This window comes from Peromyscus leucopus, chromosome 14 (genome assembly GCF_004664715.2).
Source record: "Peromyscus leucopus breed LL Stock chromosome 14, UCI_PerLeu_2.1, whole genome shotgun sequence".
Classification (NCBI taxonomy): domain Eukaryota; kingdom Metazoa; phylum Chordata; class Mammalia; order Rodentia; family Cricetidae; genus Peromyscus; species Peromyscus leucopus.
The window spans coordinates 4,108,962-4,132,922 of record NC_051075.1 but is presented as its reverse complement, the minus strand read 5'-3'; the positions used below and the strand labels follow the sequence as shown (position 1 = coordinate 4,132,922).

General features: G+C 40.5%; 1 protein-coding gene across 14 annotated transcripts in view; it reads left to right on the top strand.

The window, feature by feature from the left end:
- Hdac9 (histone deacetylase 9) overlaps positions 1-23,961 on the top strand; it is an 848,903-nt gene that overhangs the window by 63,977 nt on the left and 760,965 nt on the right. For all 14 annotated transcript variants that reach the window (XM_037210966.1, XM_037210967.1, XM_037210965.1 and 11 more), the window contains exon 2: positions 10,316-10,432. In XM_037210966.1, coding sequence (XP_037066861.1) covers positions 10,411-10,432 — 22 coding nt within the window. In that variant the 5' untranslated portion in view covers positions 10,316-10,410. The remainder of the gene's footprint in view (positions 1-10,315; positions 10,433-23,961) is intronic.

Genomic DNA, 23,961 nt, shown 5'->3' with positions numbered 1-23,961 from the left:
ACCCCATAATGTATACAGTATTGGAGCTTGAAAAAGAGATCCATGCCACTGTAAATTACAATGATGGGTAAAGGTCTTTTGTATTTGGCTTGCTGATCATAGCCTGTGCCTCTGTACAGGAGAGGCAGGGAGTAGACCTGGGGAGCCCGGTTCTTTTGGGCAGGCTGGATGGGGCAGTCTTCTGCAGCGGAGGTTACAGTGGATGAGTTACAAAGCCCTCCTGCAGCAGACCTCACAGGCTGGCTGTCACCAGTTCCTTCACGTCCACTGTCATTCCTTTTCACATTCTATTTTGGACTTCTGTCCCTTGTGCATTTACAGGTAGATAAAGTACTGTCCCCCACCCCTGTCCAGCCTCTTAGCCATGACTGAAAAACTGAAAAGGGACCTATACATCCTATAGTTTCTGGTCATTGTGAGCTCAATTTGGTGCTTGTGATGGCTTAGTCTTTCTTGTCCAAGGAAGGAAGTCACAGATAGGGGCCTTTGAATATCACCCAAGAAAAATTTTGGAGTAAAAAAAAAAAATCTTTTGATAAAATTATATTTTTTTATTATAATAGAGATTGTTGAGCATATAATTTGGGTACTGGATACCCCGGGGACTAAATATGATGTTTTAAAATCTCAGGTTACTACAAAAAGATCTATTTTTATCAATGCAGGTATTGCAGTTGGCAGGATTTTTTCTTTTGAAATGAAATATCCAGCAGGCCATTTCTGATTATGTTGTGTATTTTTAGATGTTACCATTGAGTTATATTTATAGTATAGACTACTGAATCCTATCTTAAATATGCAAAATATATGCATAACTAACCTCCCAAGCTGTGTTCCTTGCTCTATATTACACCCATAATGTAGCCATGTTTAAGTTGTTCTCCCAAAGTCTTAGAAAGAGGCTTATTATTTGCTTGTAAAATGTAAGCATAGAGCATGTATATGAGCTGCATAACACATCCCACTCATAGCTGAGTTTCATGGTGAATTAGAAGTATGCAGGTGGATAGTGAAGCCAATAGTCTTGCAGAGATAAGCCTGTAGACACCGGGGATGATGATGTGCTAAAAGGAGCTGGTCTGCCAAGTTTGTCCTGGTGTGAGTTGTCCAAAGTACTGAGTGTGGGCTGTGGCTTTAGGGAAGTCATAGACTGAAGCATTGCTGTGGCTCTTGTTGGTGGCAGTCCCCAAAGCTGAAAATCCCCAGACTCCTTGGTGTTCTGTTTCTCAAGACAACACAGGCAATGTTAAGAACATTTGGAATGTTGGAGGACAAGTTTGGAAGGGACAAGTCTCAGTCTCCCATTCTCTAGTCTCTTGGTGATATCTGCTTTATTTGGAGACAAACTGGAGCTTGTAAAAATCTGTCTAGTAACAAAGTATTTTTTCTTGAGGAGGAAAAACATTGGAGGTTGAAAGGAAGGTAACACACTGAGCTCTTCCAGCAATAAGAGAAATCACTTCAATTGAAAAGCCCATGAAATGACTCTGTCTTGTACAACACATTTCATAGGTAATTTTCAGCCATCGTCCTTCATCTTGCCCAGCCCATGGGAGAGATGCCTATCCACCCATCAGGGTTTACTGTGTACAAAGTTTCTTGGGGGCACTTAACCCACTGTACCAGTGTACTAGGCATAGAGAAATAATTCAGAACTGCAGCCATCCACATGACCTCCTCGTCACTGCCTATCTATACAACATCTCAGCCCACGGGAGAGATGCCTACCCACCCATCAGGGTTTACTGTTCTTGTATGATGGCCCAGATTCTGAGTTAATTATTTGTATCTTTGATCAAATCAAGAACTGTTTTCTAGTCCTCCAGAATTTGTGTTAAAAAACTGAATAAATAATTTTGTCCTAAATCAGATAACTAATGATTCATAGGTTTAAATTTTTCCCTAACATCATGTATTCACAGAAAATTGTGTACCTGCCCTGTACCGTGTGCTAAATACAGGTAGTGAGAGGTTCCTCTCGTACAATCTGTGAGCAGAAGAGCAGCCTCGTGGCAGATGGACCACTGCCCCTATGCAGGAGGCACCGTTACTGTCCGACAGGACACACTGAGGCTGTAGGTGAGGAACAGTGAGGAATCGGATTCTTTACTGGGAATGGCTAAGAATTCTCATGTTCACATGACCTTAAAGAGTTCAAGGTAGGAAAGAGAGTAAAGGTAGCAGTGTCCTTTGCAGAGAGAGGTGTTGAAGCATGGGCATGTGAATGATCTCTATGGGAATAATGAGGACCAGCAGCTTATGTGCTTTAGTACACCCACATTTAGTACAACCACACTGCACGAACTGGTGTCCATTCTGGTTGACTGATGCCAATGTCCCCACAGTAGTTGAAAATGGTGGGCTTCTGGCAGGTGGACATCATTGCAGTGACTGCCTTCACCCTTCTAGGTCCAAGAGGTCTAGATGTTCAATTGTGCTGTGAAGTTGGCATAGTTAAGTCTTTATCCCAGATAAAATATAAAAAAAGTTGGGTTTCATTTTAGGAATAATGCCAGATGGCCTTGAGACAAGGGTTTTATATGTGAGGAGAAGAAAGAGACTGAGGAAAGGATTAGATTTTTGAAGGCACTTAAATGTCACTTGAGGTTTTGTGTCATCAAATTTACTCACTCATTTATTCATGTATTCATACATTTTCTGGAAGCAGGGAAACAAGATAGAAGACTAGACCAAAAATCTAAGTAAGAGCAAAGGATTGCCTGAGTGTTGCAGCATCAGTTAATATGAAAGAGAAGAGGGTGGGGATGGATATGAAAAGATTTTTTCTCTGTGTAGCTCATGTTGGCCTAAATCTAATTGCATAACTCATATAGTCTTTAAATTTGTGAGTATCTTGCCTCAAACTCTCAAGGACTGGGATTACACAATTTGACAACATGCTCTGTGATAGGAAAGGCGTGCGTGCGTGCGTGCATGCATGCATGCATGCATGCGTGCGACTTCGTGTGTGTGCTGGTGCACATGCACGTGTGTGTACTTCCATGTAGAGTCAAGGATGTCTTCCTTGGTTGATTTCAGGTGTCTTCCTTGGTCATTTCCCACTTTATTTACTGAGTCAGGATCTGTTGCTGAATACAGAGCTTGCCAATTTGGCTAATGTAGCTAGCCAGCTTCTCTCAGGGATTCCGTGTCCACTAGAGATTCCAGGCAGGCTACCACATGCATCTGGCTTTTCCTGTGCATGCTGGGCTCTGGACTCTGGTCCTCTTGTGTTTGCAGTAGGAGCTTAACCTACTGAGCTATTTCTCAAGCACATAAATATTTTTAAGAGTTCTACACGTTGACTTTAATGACTGTGTTTGGGAAATGCAGAAAACAGAAATGAGGTAGAATGTCAGGTTCCAACAGTGGATGACTGTGTGCTGGGGGACGGCGATGGCCTACACACCAAAAGCAATTTTCTAGAGAAATTACAGCAGTAGTAGGTTCTGTGACATGAAAGGATGGCTGCAGTTTTGAGTTACTTCTCTATGCCTAGTACACTGGTACAGTGGGTTAAGTGCCCCAAGAAACTTTGTACACGGCACACTTGCCCATGCGAGTCAACCCATGAAGCCTACTGCGCAGGGCAAGCAGGGCTGGTGGCTCTCCCTGCAAAGGACTTGCAGCTGAGTGAACTTGATCATCATTGTTGGCTTGTCCGGCTGGGAAAGATAAACTAGAGATACTTAGAAACAGGATTTCCATTGTCGTTGTTGTGGGTAACATAGGTTGGAAAAACATTCCAATTTTTTAGTAGCATAGTTCCAAAATAGAACCAAATGACTAAACAAGAAAAAGAAAGAAAACTGTAATGCAATGCTCAGAAAATAGCAAAAGCCCAGAGGAGTAGAAGAGTATTCAGACAACATGAAGTCAAACTTGAGTCCTGCTGCAACATGCCAGGTTGCCTTTTGTTCTAAATTTTGAGTTCATCTTAGCATCTCTTGTGATAGACAATCTTTTTAAATATTTTTTTATTAAGGGATTTTCTATTTATTTTACATACCAACCACAGATCCCCCTGTAGATATAATTCTGAATGATCTTATTAAATAAGAAACACAGAGCCAAATACAGAGTTAAAAGCCCCAGGTCAGAGCACTAGTGAATAGCCTTTAGTTTACCAGCCTCTGCCATCCTTCCCCTGAGAAAGAGACCTACTTCCTGTGTGTCTGTCTTTTTATTGACTTTCTGTTCTGCCTTATCATTGATTGTAAACCACATGACCTCCTCGTCACTGCCTATCTATACAGACCTCCAGATCTCTATGGTTGGTATTGAGATTAAAGGCATATGTCTCCATGCTGGCTGTGTCCTTAAACATACATTCTCTTCTCCTCCCTCCTCCTGCCCCCCCCAGCGTTTCCCCCGCAACCCACTCCCCATTTCCACCTTATCCAAGGCAAGGTCTCCCATGGTGAGTCTGCAGAGCCTGGTACATTCAGTTGAGGCAGGTCCAGGACCCTCCTCCCTGCACCAAGGCTGAGCAAGGTATCACACCCTAGGCACTAGGCTCCAAAAAGCTCGCTCATGTACCAGAGATCCCGATCTCACTGCCTGCGGGCCCCCTAAACAGTTTAAACTAAACAACTGTCTCACCTATCCAGAGGACCTAGTTCAGTACCATGAGGGCTCCATAGTTATTGATCCACACTTCATGCATTTCCACTAGTTTGGCTGGCCATCTATACATTTTCCCATCATGATCTTGATGTCCCTTGCTCATAGAATCCCTCCTCTCTCTCATCAATTGGACTCCTGGAGCTCCACCTGGCGCTTGGCTGTGGATCTCTGCATCGGCTTCCATCAGTTACTGGATGAAGGCTCTGTGATGACAGTTAGGGTGTTGTCCCATCTGATCACCAGAGTAGGCCAGTTCAGTCACCCTCTCCACTATTGCCAATAGGACAGACTTAATCTTAAAGGGTTCTTTAGCATAGGAGACCATAGCAGTGGATCACTCCTCCAATTGTGATGACTAGGTAAACAGTTTCAAGGTGATGGCTGACACTTCCTTGTGAGCCACAAAGACAACACTCACAAGAGTGAGAAGGCCTGCCCCTCTATTGCCGGTATATCCCATGAGCAGATACTTGAAACTCTTTAAGCTTTGACTTTATCTTTAAAGAAGGAATATCAGGTTATTCAGTGTATCCAAAGGGCCATGAAAAGCTAGAGAGCACACTCCAAGTGTAAGTTCTTTGTGAAGGTAAAGCTCTGCCTACTTGCATCATTGTTACTGACCATATGAACAGATGGTTAAAAGACCAATGGAAAGATCATAGGAGAGGACAGTGATGTGGGCTAAGGCAGTAGATTGTATCAGTGTCCTCTCTTCCCAGTTGCACAAGTAAACCAGAGTGTTAAAGTGTCGTGCCCTCGGGCTCTTGTCCCCTGCTGTGTCCATTTTAAGGGATAAAGGAGTCATAGCAACTTTGGTTTTTTTATACTGTATTAATTTTCTTCAGTATAAACCTATGTGTTTTTGCAGACTAATGTTCAAATTCATTAAAGCTACTAATTGAAGCCAGATGTATATTATATGTTGTGGTAATTTGCATTTATGTTCTGTTATCTTTCTCTTTTCTTGGTTATCTCCCCATTTGGAGGCTAGTTTTTTTAATTTATAATCCACTCTGATCAGAAGAAGGAGAAAATGGCAGGAGAAGAGCTTCCCTGCTCTAGTCTATTGCTTTGCATTGGATTTGGATAAAGAAGTGTGGGAAGAGTTGAGAGCAAATTTCCTGTTCTAACTGATAGATATTGACCACTGAATCCTTGTATTACTAAGCAAATAAAAACGTTCTTAAATCATGTAAAATTCCATTTCCACTTTATCTCCAAATGGTGCAGATTGGAAGCTGGGGAGATAGCTCAGTTTGCAAAGTGTAAGCATGAGGGCTTGAATTGGGATTCCCAGCACCCATATTAAAGAAACAAACAACAACCAACCAACCAACCACAGGCACAGTGACAGAGACAAAGAGCATCCCTTCTGGGGTTTACTGGCAAGCCAGTCTAGACAGGCACTCAGTCACAGCTGTATGCACACAAATACATACACATGCACACACTGAATACATAGATAGGTATAGATTCAGTTGTAATCTGTGGCTTCTTTGGCCACAAGGAGAAGGAGGCACAAGCAGCAACCATGCATCGCTGTACACACACAGACCAACATTCCCTGAAGCAGTACAGGAGACCTCTTTAAATGACTATATTCCAGTACGAGGTTCTAATTGTAGTGATAACTTCAGCTTAATGTGGCTTATTGGAAATGAAAGTGCAGTAAGTGGAAACTAATGCACAGCTACACAGAAACGCCTTCAAGTTTTCTGGTAAAATATTCAAATAATAATGCATTTATAATGTTTTGAAAATGTGTTATGATTAGGCAGTTATTTAAAAGGTTGAATGTCAAAGAGAGTTGTTTAAATTTCAAAAACATTGATATTTCAAAGCCAGATTCTTGTTCCTATGCCAGATCCACTCTCTACTTGAGTTATAAATCACAACCCAATAGTTATATACTTGCCACAGATCAGCCCAGTGCAGACCATTGTTATGCATATTCTTTGTGGAAATAAGTGAAGGTTGTTACCAAGGTTAAGCTTTTGAACGTTATCTGGTGAGTCGAGGAATATGTAAATAAATGAGTTATCATATGTACAAAGAAATATCATAGACTAAAAGTGTGAAGAGGGAAAAAAGAGATTTCCCTAGTCTCTGAAGGCTTTCTGATGCTTGATATTTGTTAGTCATTTATTTATTTACCTAGTGCTGATATTTCTTTTCAGCCAGAATCCTGCTGTAGCTCAGGTTTGTCTTCAGTTTGTGGCATTCTTGATCTACCTCTCAAGTGCAGGGACTACAGGCATGTGCCACATGCTCAGCTTCTGGGTATTTTTTAAAACATTTTCAATAATTATTTGAGAATCCCATACAATATATTTTGATCATGTTCACCTCACTCCCCAACTCCTCCCAGAAACACCCTCAACCTCCCTCACCATCAAACTTCATGTTCTCTCTTTCTCTCTCCCTCTCTCTCTCCTCTTTTAAATAAATAATTGAGTCCAACGTGTGCTGCCCAAATACTCACTCTTGGGTGTGAGGCCTGCCTGGAAAGTGGTTGGCGTACATGGGTCACACCCTTAAAGAAAACGACTCTCCTTCCCCCAGCAGCCATTTGTTGTTGCCAGCAGCTCCCCACCTCTGGGTAGCACTTCACACCCACCCCCCTGCCCCATGCTTGGATTTTGTCTGTCGTGAGCTCACAGAATTCTGTGTATGCTGTCACAGCTGCTGTGAATTCACATTTCTCAACTGCCCTGCTGTGTCCAGAAAACACGTCCACTGCAGTCATCCACCACCTTGGACTCTTAGAGCGTTTGCTCCCCCTCTTCTGTCATGGTCCTTGAGCCTCACAGGGAGGGGCGTGATACAGATGTCCCATTTAGGGATTTGTACTCCAAAGTCATTTGCTCTCTTCATGTTGACTGGTTGTGGGTCTCTGTACTGATTGCCCTCTACTGCAAACAACAACAACAACAACAACAACAAACAACAAACAAACAACAAACAAAAAAAGTCCTTTTCTGACAAATGCTGAGATTTACTAATCTATGGAACTCGCAATAAGTTGTTAGGAGTTGGCTTAATACTGTGTTCATTTAGCAGAAAAATGCTAGTAGGTGTTTCTCTGGGGCCTGTGACCTGTCTAGCAACAAGTTCTTGACCCCAGTAGTGGTGCCACGTGTGGGTGCCATCTTTTGGAGTGGGCCTTCAGTGTGGAAAGTGGTTACTTCCACATTAATGCCACTGTTGTGCCAATGGACATGCCCTACCAGGCCAGTTGTTACAGTAGCTCACAGAGTTCGCAGGTGACTAAGACCGGCTACTATTTCTTCCCAGTAAGTAGCATTCATAGTACCTTCTAGACCATGAAGACTAACCAGTAGGCATGAGACTTCTAGGTCAATACCAACTTTATTTCTCTATGTTCTCTAACTCAATTATATAGTGTTTTCAGCCAACAGGTTTTTATTGTCAAGTTCTGGGGCAGGGGCAGGTTAAAGAAATGTTAATAGTTTCTAATGTTTGGGGGTCCATGGGACCCCACTGGCTGACAACTCCAGAAGTGGTATCTTGTTTTTGTACTGGGCTGTTGTTTATTTGTTAGCCTATGTTGTCTACTGGGGGTAACGCTTCCCTCTTGCAGTGTAGCTGAATTTAAACGTATATGTGTGTATAAGTATTTGTAGATATGATATTTGTTAGGAAGCTGCTGACGCAGTGTAGTAGGCTTTCATATTATGTCTTCAGAATGCCTTCATTGTTAGTTATCCCTCCCCACCCTCCCTCCTCTATTCTCCACTCCACCCCCTATTTAACCCTTCGGTTCCATGATTCCTCTTTCTATGAGTATACGACTGCATCACATCTCTCATCCCTCGAAAGGCCTCCCCTCTATGGATCCTTGCTGGTTTCCCGACCTCTGTGGGTATTCCGGACAAAACATCCATATGTGAAGATTCAAAACTAACATCTATGTTTGAGAAGAACCATGCAACATTTGTCTTTCTGGGTCCGGGTTACTTAACTCAGGATGATTGTTTACAGCTCCAACTCAGACTTTTGCTGTGAACCAGGAATGTATTTAGATTTATGAAATGTTTCAGGCTACGTTCTAAAAATACAAAAATGACAAAATTATGAAGCCATATTTGTTCATTTAAAATAGCTTATAAATTTAAATCCTAGTAAAACTTACTCTTTTATTTATCTTTATTGAATTATGAAGCAGAAAACATCTTGAATTTTACCTGCAAGATGCAGTGGCAGGGGTGGTGAGTAAAGGCTGAGGCCTAAGATTATTTATTCATTTAGCTCTTGTAACAATTACTCAAACATGATGACGCACTATGTCTAAATGTAGCTTGTGACTCTGAGGAGCTATGCAGGTGACATTATACAGTAAGTATGACACTGAGATCTTTCTATTAAGGTGTCAGTGTCAAAATGACTGTTTTTCTATATAAAAACAAAGGGTTTTGCTCTGTATTTTCCACCCTTTTGTAGAGATGCTGCTTTCTTACTGATGAGAAATCACAAACCTATCGATAGTGCTGATAAAATGAACACACCAGTCTACTTTTGAAAAGGATTTACCAAAATGCCCAGTTTTAATGTTATTAAGTCTTAGTACTTATCAAACCCTGAAGAGAGTGCAAAGCTGTCTCCACAGACCTGCCACCCTGCTAGACTGCTTTAGTAGCTCAGTGCAGATTTCCATTTGGAGATCTTTACAGCATTAGCGGTGTTCTTCAAAGAAATATGTATTTATATCCAGCTTTATACTTCCTTGCAAAAATAGTAATAACACTTTCAAAATACTGATGGGGGAACTAGTCTCAATAAATATGCTGTGTTTTCTGAAGGCAGAGAGACCTGATTCTCAGAGCGCCAGTGTCTGCAGGTCAGGTCTGTTTTAGTAAGATGCGTACTAAGGATAGCTTCAAGTTTCTTGTTTTGTTTTTCAAGTTTGACTTTCCAGTAAATGGTTAGGGAAATGAATGTCCTTGGAATGAATAGCTTTTCCTCTAAGTGCCTAGATGTGGGAGTGCATCCAGACACAAAGCAGAAAGCCCCTTAAATTCCCTTCAAGGAGTGAGTCCATCCTGTTAGTGGTTCTCCTAGAAAGAGTGGCTCTTACTGCTTTTAGCAGGAACGTGATTGCAAAAGACTTCAAGAAGTGGAGACTGTAATGGGGATTTTTGTCACTCCTATGGTTTATGACCCATTTGTTGCTTTCTTAGGCCATTCATTTTCCCCTACCAATTGGTTCTATTTCTACCAGTAAATATTTGACAATAATAGCTAAAAATGCTATGTAGTGAGATATTTATATCCAGACCCCTACAAATTGATTTCCAGTTTCTATAGGAATAGAAACAGTCATGAAATGGCAAGTTGGAAGCCACATGAAGGGCTTTTTCACTCACAGGTTCCTTTTATTCCTGTTGCTTCATGTTCACAATATCCCTGTGCTGCAAACAAGGTAGACATTGGCTTTTACCCCCTTTTCAGTGCTGGGGATCAAACCTAGGGCCATATACATACTAGACACACACCACAGCACTCAAGTGTTAACCCCAGTTGCTAGACAGTTAGAGAAATGAGAGCTTGATGTGCCTCTCAAAGACCCGAGTAAGTTGTAGCTGAGCTGAGACCTACAGCCAGCTCCCTGGTTTTCATGGTACTTCATAGTCTGTGTATTACATAGTGTGATTTTTTTCTTACACTCTAGGCTTCTCCTCCACCATCCCCACTTGGACAGCCACTGTCAGCTGAGAGCAGCCTGTGACTCTGCAACTTCAGCCATCAGCCCTGCTGATACCCACAATGAGCTCTCCGGTGCAGCCAGGTCAGTCCCGATGCTTTGTGAACTGAGATTGCTTTGTGTTGCTTCGAATCAGGCAACTGAAATCATCAAGGAACATTTTTTTCTTTGTTAAGATTAAACAATAACATAATACATTTTGAGTCTTACATTCTAGAGTGAATTCTCTATTAACCCAGTCTACGTTCTGAGCAATGTCATTTGCATTGTTGTCCGAGCACTGGCCATTGATTCATCTGTTTCTAAAAGAATGTTCAGATTAAATTTTCTGTAGTTATAAATGTTAAATATGATGCAAGAATTTAATTCATACCTGCGGTTTTTCTATTTGCTTTTAAGTTATGCTGTGGGGTGTGGGAGTCAGTGTATGTGTTGACTCCACCTCCATCTCTTAGACACACAGGAAGGATATTTGACTGCCCACCCTTCGCTACTCCTTGTCCTGTTTCCTATATACATAGTTAATACTAATCTCACTTCCAGTGAGAAGTGATATGTGTGGCTCAAGTACTGTTATCAGGGCAGGCCACACCCGTTCCACCAGGAACAGGGAGTTGATTTTAGAGCAAATATGATCCAAGTTTTGAGAGGATGGAGTAGGGTCAACTACCAGATGTTAGTCACATAGACTGTAAGAGAATTTCTGCTTTAGAGTTACAGGAGTATTTATCTCCGTGTGTTCTGTGGCATGGTGATATATCTGACTTACTCCATTCTCTTGGTCAAAGCCAATGTAATGTGACATCCAGAGTTGATCAAGGGGAGCCTGTTGCCAATGCTTCCGGCCTCTGGGGTGCTGCACCAGGATGAACCGCTCACTCTCAAGTCCCCATCTCATCAGCCATTCTCTCCACTCCCGTGGGCTCTCGACTGGGAATTATGGGGAACTCTAACTTGATTGTGAAGGGGGCACTCCAGAGTTTTGATCACAACTGTGTTTATAATAGGGGTTGTGTCATCTAGTTTGTTTAAACAAGCCTTATACACATTTAAAAAAATTAATACATTTTGTGTGTGTGGGGGGGACAAGAATTGGTTTTTCCAAGTTCCCTTTGGCAAGGATGCTGCATTCAGGCCAAGCCTTGGAATTGCAGGTCTCAGTTTTTGTTCTTTCTCCTCTCTCTTCTTCATCCCCACAGAGCCTGATGAAGTGTGTTCTGTGAACTATGTTGTTCACTACAGTTACAGGATAGCATTATTACCATTTCTGTTGAGATGAACTTAAAATAATACCTTTATTATCTATGTCGCATTTGAATATGTGGGTATTTATTTTAATTTAAATTTAATATTTCAAAATTACATAGTTTACAAAAGATATTTAATTTAGAGCCTCCATGGTGAAATATACCTTCTCTCATGGTAATATTTGGCAATTAGCGTAAACATACCCTGCTCCACAGAATATTGATCTTATGATATTGATTTTATAGTATGAAAATATCCTTTGAGGCCGCTATTTTAATGCAAAAATTCTTGCCAGTTATGGCAATTGTTCAATTAGAGAAGCGAAAAAGAAATCGATAAACAAGAAGCCATGAAGGGAGCTCATTTGATCTTAGGGCCACTAATATTTTCTTGTATATTCTTTTTTAACATATATGTAGTTCTGCTTGACATTATACAAAGGTCCTGATTAACTGTAGAACCAGTCATATATCATTGGTGAGATAAAAATGAAATCATTTCAATCAGAAAATGTTTTTCTTACATTTTTCTTTCAAACTCCAAACAGAATTGCATTGGACTTAGGCAATCATCATCCATTTATTTTGTTCTCTTCCATAAACAGCTCTCAGGGCTGTTCAAAGACAGAAAAGACACACTTACTCCAGTGCTTCCAAAAATTCTTTAATAGTCTTGAGATTATTTATGTTTGCTTTGAAAACTGGTCCTGTAGTAGCATGAATTCTTATTTTTCCCACGCATAGACACTAGTCTCAAAACATTTTTTCTATCCATACTCAAATACAGTTGATATCAAGGAAAATGATTACTGTCTTGATCATGTATTCAGTCAAACAATAAGTACTGATTTTTTGTATATAGCATTTGTTGGTTTTTATTTTAATCTTGCTACCCCAATAATGTTCAAAGTTAGAATTTTGGGGATTCTTTTGGGCTCTGGGGAGTATGGAGGGAAGTCTGTCTCCGCTGAGTTCAGCTGATGGCTGCAATTGCAATATCTGTCCATCCACTCACCACTTCCTGAGTGCCTACCTTTTGCTACATAGTATGTTACCTATCAGGGACACAGTTCACTAACACACACATTCTGTCTATGGATAAAACTCTTGGAGGGAGAGACAGGAACAGTAAAGTCTTGGCCCACTCAGTGCCATAAGTATTTTAGTGTAAGACTATAAACCTATTTCTTCTGGACAGCAGTCTAGATTTTGTGTCTTTTATAAGGATGGCCAAATTTCAAAGGGAAGAAATTAAAGACTCAGATAACTTTGTATTCGCTAAACAACAGATAGAAGAAATCATATAGGCCTGTGTTCAAAATGCAGATTCCTAGGCTCATGTCCTCCAAAGAGCTTTACAGTATAACCCTAGAGGACTAAAGGTTAGATGCAGGGCATTGCCAAGTGCAAGGTTCTCACTCTTAATTTGTCTAAAAACACTAGGATTTCTCATCTGACAGCATTGCAAAGAAAGTACATCTTTAAATTGTATCTTGTGTAAGTTTCTTTTGTTACTAACGTTACAATTCAGCAGTTTCTCTCTCTGATGGTAATTGGATGAAATAGCTAGTGCGTGAAGACCTAGAGGAAGTATGTTCTGTGAGGAAACCCCAGCCCTACAGGTCTCTGCTCTCTGGGCCATCCCAGTTTTACGAGGTGAGAGATGGGTCAAAAAGACACTTACAGAATCCATTTGTTTTTTTTTCTTCAAGAGCAGTTCAAACCTGTATTATCACACAACAGATTTTTAGTACATACCTAAGAATTCAGAAAATGTGTTTGAGCTAGAATTGTTTAAAGAATAAAATAATTGGGTACATCAACCCTAAAATGATCTTGGCATGATCTTTAATTTTGACAAAAATAATTTTAATGTTGTAATTTTCTAGAAAATGCATCCATGCAATTTTCTAAGCACAGAGCCAATGTATAACGACATCTCTAGAACTGTGAAAAACTGTGACTTTGGGGCTTCTCAGTAGCTTTTTAAAGCACTATGGCCATAGCTCTCCTTACCAATCAGTTCATAGAGTTTGTTATATGACCATATTTCATTCTCCCTTCCTCATCATTATGGAAATACTCACAACAACTATTCTACCTGCAACAAGTGAGAGAACAAGCTTATTTATTCAAGTAAAAGCTTCACAAAAGCCTGTCCTCTGTTCATCTTCTCATATTCTATTCATTTATTCATTGGCAAATCTTGGGCAAAAATTAGTTCAGGAAATTCCCTTCGTGTCTCTATTTTGCTAAACAGCTGCATTCCCTTATAGAAATGTAGAATAGATTTAACTAATGATCAAAAAGTTCTTTGAAATATAAATTGTTATGGAAATGCTAAGTAGCATAAACAATTCGAGGGCAAGCATTAATAAAAGCTTCGCTGCAAGCGTTTTTAAAAGAAACTAATAAAGGCTTTGCGGTTCAATTAATACAGCACAAGACTGAGTTTTCTAGAAGCATATGGGACCCAGAAGGCCTGCCCCTGTTTTGAAAATTTACGAACTCTTTAATGATTCACCACTTTCACTCCAGCGCATCACCCACTGTGGGGCCGTTTAGTCATTAAGTAGGAAGCTAAAACCAGGACAAAGCTGCAAACAAATATCATAATGTCCAAGTGAGTATTTTTTCTCCAGTTTTTTCCCAATATGTTCCCATAAAAATGGAAGCTAATGAAATAGAATCACAGCACAAATCAAGTAGGTTACACTTCCCTAGATGCACACAAAACCTGTTTGTAGTGAGATGCCGGTCAGATCCCATTACATGAAGCACCAAGTAACTAAAACATCTTCAGGCTCTTAGCCAAATAGTATTCAAAAATATTTCAAGACAGTAAAATAGATTAGTCTGTTGACGTGTGCTGTGACAAGATTTCATCTCAGCTTGCAGTATTCATCGGAAGAACTGCTATAAATTTATTAATTATTTTGGATTATATTTCTTCAACTTAACTGATGAGTGATTTGTTATTTTTCTAAGTCAAAATTTCTTAAATTGAAGTTTAAGTTTGAAGCAAACATTTTGTTCATTTTCCAGTTCCCAAGAGATTGTCCTTTAGGAGAGAGACACATTTCTTCTGTAGCATGTCCAGTGAGACACATGCCTGTCTCTAGACTGTTCAAGGAGACATAACTTTCTCTACACTATTCCATGTAAATGTATTTGAACATTTATTCTCAGTTTTACCAGTCACAGTTCACATGTGTGGGTAGTTCACAGTTTAGACATTGCTCATTGTCTTGACTGTTATAACACTACAAACAAACCTTACAATGTGGCTCAAAGAGAGGGCAAGGTTATTTCTTTGTCATATGAAGTCTAGAAATGCTTTATTACTGAGTGGTGGTTGTCCTTTCTAGTTGTTGTCCAAGGCCGAGTGTAGCTCTGGTTCCTTGTTCTTCTTAACAGATGGTTTCAAGATGCTGTGCACTTTACTGTGTAGATGATGTAAGGGAAATGGAAGAGGTGAATGTCTTGCCTTAACAGACTCTGTGCTTCTGTTCACATACCATTGAGTATAATTTATTCCCCTGGCATACCTAACTACAAAAGAGTCTGAGAAATGAGTAGTATAGCTGTACCCTTATAAGAAGGGAATGGGTGTGGTAAAGAGCCAGCTCATCTCTCCTCTATGTGTCTTGAAAATGTATGATGCTTATGAGTGGGAATAAGGTATCACAAATATGTACTGTGGTATGATGATATGTTCTTAATTAAGCCAACAATTGAAGAGGTAAGTAAGGTCCTTTTAAAGGGGCACAGACATGTTAAAGTAAGGATGAATCAATTATTACACTTTTAAATCATTGCCCAAGTAAGATTTTCTTATGAATCATGTTAAATAGACAATGCCTAATGTAGCCAAAAGAAAATTTAAGTTATTAGTGGGAACTCCTCAGTAAGTAGACATTGGGTCTCTGATGTACATTTCATATGGTCTTAATTCATATATTAATACCCTATCAGCCTACCTGAAATTGTAATTGCATATATGTCGAGGAAGAAGAACTTTGTACTTACTATGCATGATTTTATTGTCTGTTCTTTATTTCATATTGGAGTCCTGTTTTTGTACACCTTCATAGCTTAGATTGCTAGCTTAAAAATCCAGGCCAAATATACAGTGGTCAATGTTTTACATTAATTTTTCCAAGAACACAATTATAAAGCAGTGCTTGACTAGGTATTATCTAAAGCTTCATGAGTTAAACTTTGGTACTGATGCAAAATATACATGGGCAGCCTTTTGTTACCAGCATTATATGGACATTTATACGGTTTCCCCCCTTCTATATTGCCTAGTGCTGGCCTTTAAGGCACCCAAAACACCCCTCCTGTCTTCCTCCTTTCCACCCCCCCACTCTTAAAAAAGTGTAGTAATTTTAAGGGAATACAAAGGGGATATAAGGTAGTCCAAACTTTTACTAATAACCTCCAATGCTTTTCTTTCTACAGCTTCCTGTGTATACTCAATTTTTATATTGTTTTTGGTTTGTGTGTATGAATCAGTGAATGGAAGTCTTTTCCATTCATGATTAACTGTGTCTTCATTTATTACTAGGAAGCTAAGATCTCTAATAATAAATGGTTCGTAAGCTAGTAAACTCTGAGGAAGCCCAATGTTTTCTATTAGGAGCAAAATCCACGTGCCTGTTTAAACCTCCATTTGCTTTGCCTCATTTTCTGGGAGTTGGGGAGTAGCCCTGGCTTTTCTGGGTCTTGCTCTATAGAATAGACTGTCCTTGAATTTGCAATAGATAATTTGCCTCTGTCTCCTGAGTGCAGGGTTTCCAGGCACATGCCTGGCCCCAGCCTTCATTTGCAATTACATCTTATGCCCTGTTTTTCTCATTCCCTTGGTTCTTTCTGTATTTTCTGTATATATTGACATTGTTCTGAGTTGCCACTTGGTGAGGAAATGTTATGGATTTGATTGTTGTCATGTTGTCCATGAAAATTATAATCATTAAATCTTATAATGTACACTAACACTTAAGCATTGATTCATATTACTTTGGAGTTACTTTAATATTCAGACAAGTGCCTCATGGATAAAAGCTTGGTGTATTTTCCTTTAAAGTCTTACATAAGGTTCCAGGAAATGGAGAAACTATGAAATTGTTTCAAGTTGTTTTCAGGGTCACTTTGTGGCTTTTTTCCTTTTAAGGTAGATGGCTGCTTCTCAACTTTCCTTGCATAATTAACACCTAATTAGCTTTGAAGAGCACTTCCTCTTCCTATTAGTGTTGTAATTTTATTGGAAACTGCTCTGGGTCTCTTCCTAAAATCCTTATCTGCTAAGAAGAATATTCAAAGTCATTGTAGTTACTTCTTTGGTTTGTCATTGAGATTCCAGATGTACGTCCAATATGTTCACACTGCAGCAAGAGAGCTGGCCCTGGCCCTGGCCCGCTTGGGAGTGCTGGCTCCTGCACTTGGGAGAGATGGCCCCACTCCTCACCACAAGCCAGTGAGAACTGACCCTGATGGCACTGGTGTAGGGGCGCTGGCTCCACCCTCTCACCGGAGGCAGGTGGCCCCAGTGGCCCAGACTGATCAACTCAGCAACCACCCAGGCCTACACCCGGAATTGGGTTGACCCATCCTAACATCTGGGACCTGCTGGAATTGCTTCTTTTTTAATTTAATTTTTTGAGAACTTCATATATGAATGCATATCTACAATGTGCTATCTAGGGGCCTTTTAATGGGGCTGGTTTTTTTTTTTTTTCACTGAATAAGAAGTTAAAGGAAATTCATGATCACAGAGCACAGCCAAGGCTTATTCCAAGCAAAAGTAACACTCCACACACACCTCCCTTCTCTCTCTCTGATTTGGCATGGTCTATATTGCTGATTGGGCCATCTAAGTGAAAGCAGGAATCTGATTAGATGTTGGAATGGCAGCAAGTTTAAAATTCCCACTTGGGAAAGTCCATTTATGACACAAAAGTCCAACAAAAGGGCCAGGTTTGAACAAGAATCTGCCACTTTTTGTATGAAAGTGGAAGTAGTTAAAACTCAGCGGCCTTTGCTCCTGGGCCTCCTACCCTTGACTGTGTGCCCTGGGTTAGGACCATCTCCTGTTGTTCAACATCACTCCTGCCCCCTCCTGCTTCTCCCATGTCCCTGCCCTCCTAGATTCACAACCTTTTATTTGAGTATTACTACTGGTGTGTGTGTGTGTGTGTGTGTGTGTGTGTGTGTGTGTTTGTAGATACATGCATATTCAACTTATGAGTTCATTTAGCTTTGCTTATGTGTACATGTGTCTAGGGCTGACCATTTGGGATTTGAAAACTTATGTGAGACCTCATCCTAGGAGGAAGCCGATTCTCTGTCTCTCTCTTAGCAACCATTGACCATCTGTAACTCTTTATTTAGAGGTAGAACCTTATGGAATTTCCCTTGTTCATTGGGTATTATTTTATGTTAGTTTTTAATTTGACCTAATAATTCAAACTTTAAAAATTAATACAATTTTGATTAGTAACTATGCTTGTAGTGTGTGTGTGTGTGTGTGTGTGTGTGTGTGTGTGTGTGTGTGTGTGTGTGAACACGTATGTTTATAGATGCTAGAGGACAACCTCAGGTGCCATTACTCAGGTGCTGTCCAATTTTATTTCTTTTTAAGACACTTAAGTCTCACTGATCAGGAATTTGACTTTGCCTAGGCTGGCTGTTAGGCCAGTGAGCACTAGGGATGACCTCTTTGCTTCTGCCACTCCAACACTGAGACTGCAGCACATGCTATCATGCCTGGTCTTGTATTTTCACCATGTGTTCTAGGGATCAAACTCATGCTTACAAGACATTTATTAACTGAGCTATCTTTTGAGGACAAGTAGTAAATAGCAAAAAGTTTAAAACTGACAAATTTTCAACTTATATGAAATTTTAGATTTTATTGTTTAAAATGATGAATTTGTAAGTACACAAATAATTGCAGTCTTCACAGACACTAACAAAACCTTACACTTTCTGTGCATTTCCATTAAAAATGTGCTTTTTACTTTTTGGTGGACCATGTTGTAGTATGCCAATTGATGGAGAAAGTGACCTCTTACTATGGGATATATCTAATCAAATTTGGTTCCTTTCCTGTCTGCCCTGCAAGTCCATTTTCCTGAAGATGGTGGCAAGCATCTAAAAATGAGGATCAGCAATATAGAAATATAGGATATAGATATGCTAGGATAAAAAAGTAGATTCAATAATCTACCCTTTTATCCTATCATATGAGGTGTTGTGGGATGGTTTGTGTGCTGTGAATATGTGTTGCTTTGATTGGTTGATAAATGAAAAGCTGATTGGCCAGTAGACAATCAGGATAGGTGGGGTTAACAGACAAGGAGAATTCTGGAAACAGGAAGGCTGAGTCAGGAGCAGCATGTAATGGCACACAGGTAAAGCCACAGAACATGTGGCAACATATAGATTACCAGAAATGGACTGAATTTAAGTGTAAGAGCTAGTCAGTGGTAGGCCTGAGCTAATGGCCAAACAGTTTTCATTAATATAAACTTCTGTGTGTTTACTTGGGTCTGAGTGGTTACAGGATCAGGTAGGACATAGAAATTTTATAAGTGGCTGTGGGACCTTGGTGCCAGGCGAGCACAGGAAAACCTTCAGGTACAGATCAGGAACAGGAGTGTGCCTCTCAGAACTGTGGGGATCCTCTTGGGTAGGCTTTGTTTGTCACACACCAGCCCTGAATGATGCAATGGTTCAGCCCCCTGTGGAGCAATATCTGCTCCCAGTAACACCACAGCCCATTAGTTGATCACAAACTCCCTGAATCCAGAGGGACTTGCCCCAGTCTAAATGAGTGACTAATTCTTCAACTACAAAGGAAAACTGACGTCTTAAGGGAGTAGTGACATGTTAAGGCTAGATTGTTTATTTTACTTGTTATAACTTCAAGATCATTAAGGAAATGCCTACATCCTGTTGTGATTGTGTGTTCTTCAGCACTAAGATTTGACATTTTCTGCTTCAGCTGCCCTTGTATTTCTTGCAATCTTCCACTCTCTACCCCTAAGTAGAAAAGTGTTCATGTCCATTGGGCCTAAAGAAACCCCCTTTCTTTGCTTTGGGTTCATTCTTTCTCTTACCTATTTAGCTATTAATTAAAGGCTATGCAAATGTGTATTTAAGATTATTCATATAAGTCCAAGGACTTATGTCCGAGCTCTGGAAACACCAGTCCCCTATCTGCTACTCACTAAATCTCCCTTTGTCCAGTTTCCTCATTTGGGAAATGAGTCATGAATTTTCTCCTGTGGCACACAAAAGGTATAATTGTATGAATAGCGAAGTGTCATGTTTACTGAGGATGGCTTCATATAAAGTTGTGCTTTCTCCCTCCCGAACTTTTTTCTGGACCTCCCTTTTGTGAATGTCAGGGGAAATTCCATGTTTATAGGTCTGTCTCTGCTGAGGAGATCAGTGCCTGGTGTCACCTTCCTGGTTCCATCACAGTATTCCACTTCGTCATTGCCTCAAGATTTCCCCATCTCTGAGCAGGTAGAAGGATTCCATCTCTCCTTTTGTTATATGCCTGCTGTCCTGTGCTCAGTCGTGAGTGGCACAGTTGCCTTGATTCACCTTTTCATTGAGCTTTTATGCTTTCTGCACTCCTGGTGAGCAGCCCGTATCCACAGCATCTACTCTTTGGACGTTTGCTGTTGTTTGTTGATCATCCAGGGATTAATGAAAATATTCATCCTTAGTATCTTCCTGGATCATTTATTAGAAACTTTGGCCATTTCTATGTGTGTGTGTTTATGTGTGATAAATCAGATACGCTAGCACACTTTCGATCTTGTGGTCTAGATGAGGTGGTTTTCATTTCTGTGTTTATATCTGAGAACTGCAGAGCTCTGTGGATCCTAAACGTGTTTCAGCAGCATTGCAGAGGAACAGGAACACCACAGGAGCTGGACAGCCCCTCAGAGAACCAGCTTTGTCCCAACTGACTCTAGGGTATTCTTTGAGTTATGTTAGCTCTTTGAAGACCAGTTCCAACTTTTATTCATTTCCTGGGGGCTGCTGTACCAAGTTAACACTTAATTGAGATTAAAATTAGCGAAATGTATTATTTTTCCATCAAAATGAATTTCACTGGGATGGAATGAAGGTGTCAGCAGGACTGTGGTCCTGAGGGCCTGGGCGGGCACCCATCCCTTGCCCCTTCTGCCTTCTGCTGACTGCTGTCTTCCTCAGGTTCTGGCTGTCATACTCCAGTCTTCTCCTCTGTGTGTCAGATCTCCTGCTACCTTACAAGGACACATTTCCATTTCAAGATCTTAAATCACCTATGTGAAGTCTCCTTTTTCCTGTCTTCTTGTTCATTCGGGGCAGTACTAATAGGTTCTAGCAATAAGATGAAGATATCTCTGGGTAGGAATGAGGGTCATTATTCATCAACTCCAGACCAGAAATAATTTTCAACATTATGCTACCTTTCAGTTCTGTTTAGACATTGCTGTTCTGTAGTTTTATTTCATGCCTTTCTGGTATGTGCAGACATGGTGCCAGGCTTTAGGTGAGGTTGGCTCCCTGCACTGTCGTTAGTAAAGCCCTTATGCTCTCAGCCCAATTGTCATACAGAATAAATGCTGAGAGAAAGGTAGACGAGGGCATTCTGAACTGAACTGTTCTTTGTATGTTTCCTCTTCTGGCGTTCCAGAGCACAAACCACTCTGGGGCTCAGGGCTTGTGCATTGCTCCAGTACTTGTGGGATGTGCTCAACGTGTAAACTGCAAAGTATTTGTAAAGGACTGTGGTGTAGAAACGTGTCCCAGTTCCAATTCAGTTCAGTTAAAGGCATACTTGAAGTGCAAACACAGAACATAGACCTTCCCAGGCATGTTTAGTCTTAACAGTTCCTATCAACCTGTCAACGGTCAGCTTCAACATCAACATTAGCCAGTTCCTGTTCACATGTGCACAGCATGGACCTTTTGTCAAAGTCCAGGGGAAGATTCTTTTGTAGTTATAGCATTGGATGTAGAGCACTTGTACTCTAACTGATGTGGAGAGCAAGCACACAGGTCCTGATGAGTGTGCAAGACAGAATGCTGAAATTTCCATGAACACACAGAAGTGTAGAGCACTTGTACTCTAGCTGATGTGGAGAGCAAACACACAGGTCCTGATGAGTGTGCAAGACAGAATGCTGGAATTTCCATGAACACACAGAAGTGTAGAGCACTTGTACTCTAGCTGATGTGGAGAGCAAGCACACAGGTCCTGATGAGTGTGCAAGACAGAATGCTGGAATTTCCATGAACACACAGAAGTGACACACTTTGGATCCTCATACCTAGCTCAAAGGGAATTTGGAGAGGGAAACCTTCGAAGTGCTCTTGATGGATAGATAAGGTTTGAATAGGTATCTATTAGGAGAGGATAGTGGGGAGAAAATCTACAGAGGTCTGGCATTGGAGATGCTGGTGAGTTGAGGCTGCAAGTGGGAATCAAGGTCCCAAATCTGGATACCGGTTTTCTCTTGAAACAGCTTGTTGGTATGGAGCCATAAGAATTTGAGAACTCTAAATTAGAATCTGGCCTGCTTTGTAATTAATGAAGGTATATTTTTTCTGATGTAGGGGGTGGAATATATTTTGTTTGACAACTGATCGTCTGATAGATTTATAAACATTGGAACTATGAATATGATTACTGCATTCATTTGTATGCTAGCTTTCCATCCTGCAAGCATTAGGAACAGGCTTCAGTAAGGGGAATGAGAAGGTTTACTTAAGATGTTTATGAGGAATAGCCAGGGAATGTGACTGGATGGAAGACAGACAACAGTGGAGTGTAAGGAAGGGAACTGACAAATTCAGGATAAAACCAGCAAGGGTGAAGGACATTGACAGAGTCTTTGTTTAAGTCTTCCCAAGCCCATGGCTGCCAGTCACAGAATGCATGACACCCTGAAAAAGATTCTCAAATATTTAAATAAGCAATGAACCAGTCTCTCAATTCTGAGTTTTCCTACCTGAGCTTAAGACTATACATATTTAGTAATTACAACAGCTTGAAAGAGACAAACCTAAACATTGTCTCAGCGTCTGTTGCTTGTTTTTCTGAGCCCAGTTCCATCTCAAATCCTTGGGTCTTTCTTGGCTTCCATTTTTTCTGGCTTGCTCCATCTTTTCCACAGAATAAGAAGGGCTGGTTGTGGAGAGGTAACGTGAGCATAGGAGGTTTGCAGAGCTTGTCACTATTTTTGTCATTTTTAAACAGTTGGTGAGCTAAGATACTAAAAGACAAATAATGTAAATTGTGAGGCATCTTGACTGTTGAGTGGAGTTTTCCCACTCCAACGTGAGCATGTCTGAACGCTCATTTCAGCCTACCATTCTAACGGTGAGTAGGCCTTAGAAGACATATTATATTAACCAGGCAGGGGTTGGGGATTTAGTTCAGTGATAGAGTGTTTGCCTAGAAAGTGCAAGATCCTGGGTTTGGTCCTCAGCTCAGGAAAAGAAAATTACTGGGCAAATTAAAATTATCACCTTGCAGATATAGAAGTTATATTCTTTGTTGTTGTGATGTCTTGTTGTAACCAGGTAAGTTTTGGGGATTTGTATTGTTCTCTTGTCCCAGATTGTTCCACAATTAGACTCTATAATCTTCACTAAAACATTTTAGGATATTGAATAAAGAGGGCTTTATAATAGCTCCATGATATTTTTTTTTTTTTTTTTTTTTTTTTTTTTGGTTTTTTCGAGACAGGGTTTCTCTGCGTAGTTTTGCGCCTTTCCTGGAGCTCACTTGGTAGCCCAGGCTGGCCTCGAACTCACAGAGATCCGCCTGCCTCTGCCTCCCGAGTGCTGGGATTAAAGGCGTGCGCCACCACCGCCCGGCCATGATATTTTAATATATTAAATCATGTAGTACTGTATTTCTTGTGGTAGTTTTTTTTTAGAATCACAGCTTTTCTCTTTGAATTTCATAGATTTAACTATTATGAAATTAGCACCATACCTACATTTTTAAAAGAGACCGTGGCGCTAGCTCTGCTTTGCGTCTTGTCTATGCTGTTTGTCTAGTACTGCAGTGAGTCACTATCCATGATGTGGTCTTCCTACATACTCCATCCCACCTAACTTTATTGGGAAGATCAATGAGTGGGGATCTTAGAAAAGTGTCTGATGAAAACCAAAGGAAGTCAAACTACCTAGTAATGAAAAGCTTTCAGAGTGAGTCATTTTATGGTAAAAATATGGGCATCAATCCAACATGGGGAAAAAGCCTAACATTTATTTGAATGACATCGGAGAAGTTGGTGGTTTCTCAGCTTGAACTGTGCAGGAAGCCAGTTGGAGAAACAGGAGTGGTGG